This window comes from Salmo salar, chromosome 14 (assembly GCF_965601325.2).
Source record: "Salmo salar chromosome 14, fSalSal1, whole genome shotgun sequence".
NCBI lineage: Eukaryota > Metazoa > Chordata > Actinopteri > Salmoniformes > Salmonidae > Salmo > Salmo salar.
The window spans coordinates 106,461,098-106,468,597 of record NC_138304.1 but is presented as its reverse complement, the minus strand read 5'-3'; the positions used below and the strand labels follow the sequence as shown (position 1 = coordinate 106,468,597).

At 52.7% G+C, this 7,500-nt stretch overlaps 1 protein-coding gene across 1 annotated transcript in view; it reads right to left on the bottom strand.

Annotated features, from left to right (window-relative positions):
• The window catches only part of csmd2 (CUB and Sushi multiple domains 2), an 854,766-nt gene that overhangs the window by 97,716 nt on the left and 749,550 nt on the right, over nt 1-7,500 (bottom strand). Inside the window, 1 exon segment of the mRNA XM_082961372.1 lies at nt 347-526. Within this exon segment, the coding sequence (XP_082817498.1) occupies nt 347-526 (180 nt within the window).

Below are 7,500 nucleotides of genomic sequence, written 5' to 3'. Positions count from 1 at the left end.
GAGTCCAGGACATCTACACCCAGAATATCTGTCTATGACTTTCTGTCGTTATCCATTATGCACACAGGGATGATTTCGGATTTTTTTTAAAAGTTACATATCTTGAAATCTTGATTTCTGACAAGCAAAACATTTTAAAAAATATATATCAGAAATGGACTAATTAAATAAATACCAAAATGTTCCTTTAAGGGCAAGGGGCACATCACTGCCATCAGTTGCATTAGCAAGCACAGTTTATATGGGGTATACCAGGGTGTCAACTGCCATCCGTTGCATAAGCAAGCAGAGGTTATATGGGGGTATACCAGGGTGTTAACTGTGTGTTTTAGTTTCTTCTCTGTACCTGTGCACTCAGGCATGCTCCCGGTCCAGCTCCCGTTAACCGTTGCAGTGGCGTTGTGAGCAGTCCGTTGGAGTAGTAACCCGTCTCGACAGGTGTAGGTGATGGAGCGGGAAAACACCAGGCCATCATGAGATAGGATTTTAGAGTTACGGGGAGTTCCTGGGTTACCACAGGAGATTACTGGGAGAGGGAGAGGGAGAGAGAGGGGGAGGAGGAAATAGGTAGGGAGGGAAGGAGGGAGAGAGAGATGTGGTGTTACAGGGAGGAAAGGAGGGGAGAGATGTGGTGTTATAGGGAGGGGAAGGAGGGAGAGAGAGATGTGGTGTTATAGGGAGGGAGGAAAGGAGGGAGAGATGGTGTTATAGGGAGGGAATGGAGGGAGGGATGGGGTGTTATAGGGAGGGAGGAAAGGAGGGAGAGATGTGGTGTTATATGGAGGGAGGAAAGGAGGGAGAGATGTGGTGTTATAGGGAGGGAAGGAGGGAGAGATGTGGTGTTATAGGGAGGGAAGGAGGGAGAGATGTGTTATAGGGAGGGAGGGAAGGAGGGAGAGATGTGGTGTTATAGGGAGGGAGGAAAGGAGGGAGAGATGTGGTGTTATATGGAGGGAGGAAAGGAGGGAGAGATGTGGTGTTATAGGGAGGGAAGGAGGGAGAGATGTGGTGTTATAGGGAGGGAGGAAAGGAGGGAGAGATGTGGTGTTATAGGGAGGGAAGGAGGGAGAGATGTGGTGTTATTGGGAGGGAGGAAAGGAGAGAGAGATGTGGTGTTATAGGGAGGGAAGGAGGGAGAGATGTGGTGTTATTGGGAGGGAGGGAAGGAGAGAGAGATGTGGTGTTATAGGGAGGGAGGAAAGGAGGGAGAGATGTGGTGTTATAGGGAGGGAGGAAAGGAGGGAGAGATGTGGTGTTATAGGGAGGGAGGAAAGGAGGGAGAGATGTGGTGTTATAGGGAGGGAGGAAAGGAGGGAGAGATGTGGTGTTATAGGGAGGGAGGAAAGGAGGGAGAGATGTGGTGTTATAGGGAGGGAAGGAGGGAGAGATGTGGTGTTATAGGGAGGGAAGGAGGGAGAGATGTGGTGTTATAGGGACGGGAAGGAGGGAGAGATGTGGTTTTATAGGGAGGGAAGGTGGGAGAGATGTGGTGTTATAGGGAGGGAGGAAAGGAGGGAGAGATGTGGTGTTATATGGAGGGAGGAAAGGAGGGAGAGATGTGGTGTTATAGGGAGGGAAGGAGGGAGAGATGTGGTTTTATTGGGAGGGAGGAAGGAGGGAGAGATGTGGTGTTATAGGGAGGGAGGAAAGGAGGGAGAGATGTGGTGTTATTGGGAGGGAGGAAAGGAGGGAGAGATGTGGTGTTATAGGGAGGGAGGAAAGGAGGGAGAGATGTGGTGTTATAGGGAGGGAAGGAGGGAGAGAGAGGTGGTGTTATAGGGAGGGAGGAAAGGAGGGAGAGATGTGGTGTTATAGGGAGGGAAGGAAGGAGGGAGAGATGTGGTGTTATAGGGGAGGGGAAGGTGGGAGAGATGTGGTGTTATAGGGAGGGAAGGAGGGAGAGAGAGATGTGGTGTTATAGGGGAGGGTGGAAAGGAGGGAGAGATGTGGTGTTATAGGGAGGGAGGAAAGGAGGGAGAGATGTGGTGTTATAGGGAGGGAAGGAAGGAGGGAGAGATGTGGTGTTATAGGGAGGGAGGAAAGGAGGGAGAGATGTGGTGTTATAGGGAGGGAAGGAGGGAGAGATGTGGTGTTATAGGGAGGGAAGGAGGGAGAGATGGTGTTATAGGGAGGGGGAGGGAAGGGAGGGAGAGATGTGGTGTTATAGGGAGGGAGGAAAGGAGGGAGAGATGTGGTGTTATATGGTGGAGGATTAGGAGGGAGAGATGTGGTGTTATAGGGAGGGAAGGAGGGAGAGATGTGGTGTTATTGGGAGGGAGGAAAGGAGGGAGAGATGTGGTGTTATAGGGAGGGAAGGAGGGAGGAGATGTGGTGTTATAGGGAGGGAAGGAAGGAGGGAGAGATGTGGTGTTATAGGGAGGGAAGGAGTGGAGAGATGTGGTGTTATTGGGAGGGAGGAAAGGAGGGAGAGATGTGGTGTTATTGGGAGGGAGGAAAGGAGGGAGAGATGTGGTGTTATAGGGAGGGAGGGATGGAGGGAGAGTTGTGGTGTTATAGGGAGGGAGGAAAGGAGGGAGAGATGTGGTGTTATAGGGAGGGAGGTAAGGAAGGAGAGAGAGATGTGGTGTTATAGGGAGGGAGGGAAGGAGGGAGAGATGTGGTGTTATATGGAGGGAAGGAGGGAGAGATGTGGTGTTATAGGAGGGAAGGAGGGAGAGATGTGGTGTTATAGGGAGGGAAGGAGAGAGAGATGTGGTGTTATAGGGGGGAAGGAAGGAGTGAGAGATGTGGTGTTATAGGGAGGGATGGGAGGGAGAGATGTGGTGTTATAGTGAGGGATGGGGGAGAGATGTGGTGTTATAGGGAGGGAAAGGAGGGAGAGATGTGGTGTTATAGGGAGGGAGGAAAGGAGGGAGAGATGTGGTGTTATATGGAGGGAGGAAAGGAGGGAGAGATGTGGTGTTATAGGGAGGGAAGGAGGGAGAGATGTGGTGTTTAGGGAGGGAAGGAGGGAGAGATGTGGTGTTATAGGGAGGGAAGGAGGGAGGAGATGTGGTGTTATAGGGAGGGAAGGAGGGAGAGATGTGGTGTTATAGGGAGGGAGGAAAGGAGGGAGAGATGTGGTGTTATAGGGAGGGAGGAAAGGAGGGAGAGATGTGGTGTTATAGGGAGCGAAGGAGGGAGAGATGTGTTATAGGGAGGGAAGGAAGGAGGGGAGAGATGTGGTGTTATAGGGAGGGACGGAAAGGAGGGAGAGATGTGGTGTTATAGGGAGGGGAAGGAAAGGAGGGAGAGATGTGGTGTTATAGGGAGGGAAGGAGGGAGAGAGAGGTGGTGTTATAGGGAGGGAGGAAAGGAGGGAGAGATGTGGTGTTATAGGGAGGGAAGGAAGGAGGGAGAGATGTGGTGTTATAGGGAGGGAAGGAGGGAGAGAGAGGTGGTGTTATAGGGAGGGAAGGAGGGAGAGGTATGGTGTTATAGGGAGGGAGGGAAGGAGGGAGAGATGTGGTGTTATAGGGAGGGAGGGAAGGAGGGAGAGATGTGGTGTTATATGGAGGGAAGGAGGGAGAGATGTGGTGTTATAGGGAGGGAGGGAAGGAGGGAGAGATGTGGTGTTATAGGGAGGAAAGGAGGGAGAGATGTGGTGTTATAGGGAGGGAAGGAGGGAGAGATGTGGTTGTTATAGGGAGGGAAGGAGGAGAGATGTGGTGTTATAGGGAGGGAAGGAGGGAGAGATGTGGTGTTATAGGGAGGGCAGGAAGGAGGGAGAGATGTGGGTGTTACAGGGAGGGAAGGAGGGAGAGATGTGGTGTTATAGGGAGGGAGGGAAGGAGGGAGAGATGTGGTGTTATAGGGAGGGAAGGAGGGAGAGATGTGGTGTTATTGGAGGGAGGGAAGGAGGGAGAGATGTGGTGTTATAGGGAGGGAAGGAGGGAGAGATGTGGATGTTATAGGGAGGGAAGGAGGGAAAGATGTGGTGTTATAGGGAGGGAGGGAAGGAGGGAGAGATGTGGTGTTATAGGGAGGGAAAGGAGGGAGGAGATGTGGTGTTATAGGGAGGGGAAGGAGGGAGAGATGTGGTGTTATAGGGAGGGGAAGGAGGGAGAGATGTGGTGTTATAGGGAGGGAAGGAGGGAGAGATGTGTTAGAGGAGGGAAGGAAGGAGGAGAGATGTGGTGTTATAGGGAGGGAGGAAAGGAGGGGAGGAGATGTGGTGTTATAGGAGGGAAGGAGGGAGGAGATGTGGTGTTATAGGGGAGGAGAGGATGAGGGAGAGATGTGTGTTATAGGGTGGAGGAGGAGTGTTGTGGGGTGTTAGGGGAGGGAGAGGGAGAGATGTAGGAGGGAGACGATGTGGTTGTTATAGGGCGGAGGAAAGGAGGGAGAGATGGTGTTAATGCAATATATATTAAGAATAGGACAAGTGTTCCCCACTCCCTCCCTCCCTCTCTCCCCCTTCCCTCTCTCTCTTCACTCTCCCTCCCTCCCTCTCTCGCTTTCTCTCTCCTCCCTTCCTACCCTCTATCACTTCCCTCCCTCTCACCCCCTTCCCTCCCTCTCACTCCCCTTCCCTCCCTCTATCTAGCTCCCTTCCTTCCCTCTCTCCCCCTTCCTTCCCTCTGTCTTTTGCTCTCTCTATCTCCTTCCTTCCTTCCTTCCTTCCTTCCTTCCCTTCCTCTCCCCTTCCTTCCCTCTCTCCCCTTCCTTCCTTCCCTCCCTCTCTCCCTTCCCTCCCTATCTCCCCCTTCCTTCCCTCTGTCTTTTGCTCTCTCTCCCCTTCCTTCCCTCCCAGCCCCTTCCCTCCCTCTCTCCCCCTTACCTCCCTCTCTCCCCCTTCCATCCCTTTCCCTTCCCTCCCTCTCCCTTCCCTCCCTCTCCCTTCCCTCCCTCTGTCTTTTGCTCTCTCTCCCCTTCCTTCCTTCCCCCTCTCTCTCCCTTCCCTCTCTCTCTCTCTCTCTCCCCTTCCCTCTCTCTCTCCCTTCCTTCCCTCTCTCTCCCTTCCTTCCCTCTCTCTCTCCCCTTCCTTCCCTCTCTCTCTCCCCCTTCCTTCTCTCTCTCTCTCCCATTCCTTCCTTCCCTCTCTCTCTCTCTCTCTCTCTCTCTCTCTCCCTTCCCTCTCTCTCTCCCCTTCCCTCTCTCTCTCCCCTTCCTTCCCCCTCTCTCTCCCTTCCCTCTCTCTCTCTCTCTCCCCTTCCCTCTCTCTCTCCCCTTCCTTCCCTCTCTCTCTCCCCTTCCTTCCCTCTCTCTCCCTTCCTTCCCTCTCTCTCTCCCCTTCCTTCCCTCTCTCTCTCCCCCTTCCTTCTCTCTCTCTCTCCCATTCCTTCCTTCCCTCTCTCTCTCTCTCTCTCTCTCCCTTCCCTCTCTCTCTCCCCCTTCCCTCTCTCTCTCCCCTTCCTTCCCCCTCTCTCTCCCTTCCTTCCCCCTCTCTCCCATTCCTTCCCTCTCTCTCTCCCTTCCTTCTCTCTCTCTCTCCCATTCCTTCCCCCTCTCTCTCCCCTTCCCTCTCTCTCTCCCCTTCCTTCTCTCTCTCTCTCCATTCCTTCCCCCTCTCTCCCCTTCCTTCCCTCTCTCTCTCCCCTTCCTTCCCCTCTCTCTCCCCTTCCTTCCCCCTCTCTCCCATTCCTTCCCTCTCTCTCTCCCCTTCCTTCTCTCTCTCTCTCCCATTCCTTCCCTCTCTCTCCCCCTTCCCTCTCTCTCTCCCTTCCTTCTCTCTCTCTCTCCCTTCCTTCCCCCTCTCTCCCATTCCTTCCCTCTCTCTCTCCCCTTCCCTGGTCTGTGGTCCTTTAGAACAGTCCAGTGAAATCCAGTGGATGGTGATGTTCATTACTGTCTCCTTATCCTCCTCCTTCCTGCTCCAGGCCCAACGGCCCATGGGCCATTGCACCACAGCGCTCTCTGTGTCTGTGTGTGTGTGTGTGTGTGTGTGTGTGTGTGTGTGTGTGTGTGTGTGTGTGTGTGTGTTTGTGTGTGTGTGTGTGTGTGTGTGTGTGTGTGTGTGTGTGTGTGTGTGTGTGTGTGTGTGTGTGTGTGTGTGTGCAAGCAATGGCCCCCTCTATAATGACCAGCTGTGACTGGGCCTTGATGTCTTTGCCAACCATGAACAGGTGGCCACCCCTCAGGCACCACACAAAGAGAGAGAAGGAGTGAGGGATGGAGAGAGAGGCAAGGGGGCAGAGAGAGAGAGAGAGAGAGGGGGGGGGGGTAAGAGAGCTCTCTCTCTTTTCCCATCTCTCTCGCCCCATCCCTCAAACCTTCTCTCGCCCTCTCGAACTGTCTGTAGAAATTGTCTGTAGAACTGTCTGTCTGTAGAACTGTCTGTCTGTAGAACCGTCTGTAGAACTGTCTGTCTGTAGAACTGTCTGTAGAACTGTCTGTAGAACTGTCTGTCAGTAGAACTGTCTGTCAGTAGAACTGTCTGTCAGCAGAACTGTCTGTCTGTAGAACTGTCTGTCTGTAGAACTGTCTGTCTGTAGAACTGTCTGTAGAACTGTCTGTCTGTAGAACTGTCTGTCAGTAGAACTGTCTGTCTGTAGAACTGTCTGTCTGTAGAACTGTCTGTCAGTAGAACTGTCTGTCAGCAGAACTGTCTGTCTGTAGAACTGTCTGTCTGTAGAACTGTCTGTCAGTAGAACTGTCTGTCTGTAGAACTGTCTGTCTGTAGAACTGTCTGTCTGTAGAACTGTCTGTCTGTAGGACTAACACAGTGGTAACAGAATGTGATGTTATTAATGTATTGGTCAGAGAGCAGGAAACTGAGTGGTAACAGAATGTGATGTTATTAATGTATTGGTCAGAGAGCAGGAAACTGAGTGGTAACAGAATGTGATGTTATTAATGTTATGTTATTAACCACTAGTGGATGTGTATGTGTTAAGGTGACAGAGAGACAGGCAGACAGAGAGACAGAGAGACAGACAGACAGACAGACAGACAGACAGACAGGCAGACAGGCAGACAGAGAAACAGGCAGACAGAGAGACAGGCAGACAGAGAGACATGCAGACAGGCAGACAGACAGAGAAACAGGCAGACAGAGAGACAGGCAGACAGAGAGACATGCAGACAGGCAGACAGGCAGGCAGACAGAGAGACATGCAGACAGGCAGACAGGCAGGCAGACAGAGAGACAGGCAGACAGAGAAACAGGTAGACAGAGAGACAGGCAGACAGAGAAACAGGCAGACAGAGAGACATGCAGACAGGCAGACAGGCAGGCAGACAGAGAAACAGGCAGACAGAGAGACATGCAGACAGGCAGACAGGCAGGCAGACAGAGAAACAGGCAGACAAACAGAGAGAGATGCAGACAGGCAGACAGAGAGGCAGACAGAGAGACAGGCAGACAGAGAAACAGGCAGACAGAGAGACAGGCAGACAGAGAGACAGGCAGACAGAGAGACAGGCAGACAGAGAGACATGCAGACAGGCAGACAGGCAGGCAGACAGAGAAACAGGCAGACAAACAGAGAGAGATGCAGACAGGCAGACAGAGAGGCAGACAGAGAGGCAGGCAGACAGGCAGGCAGACAGAGGAGTGAG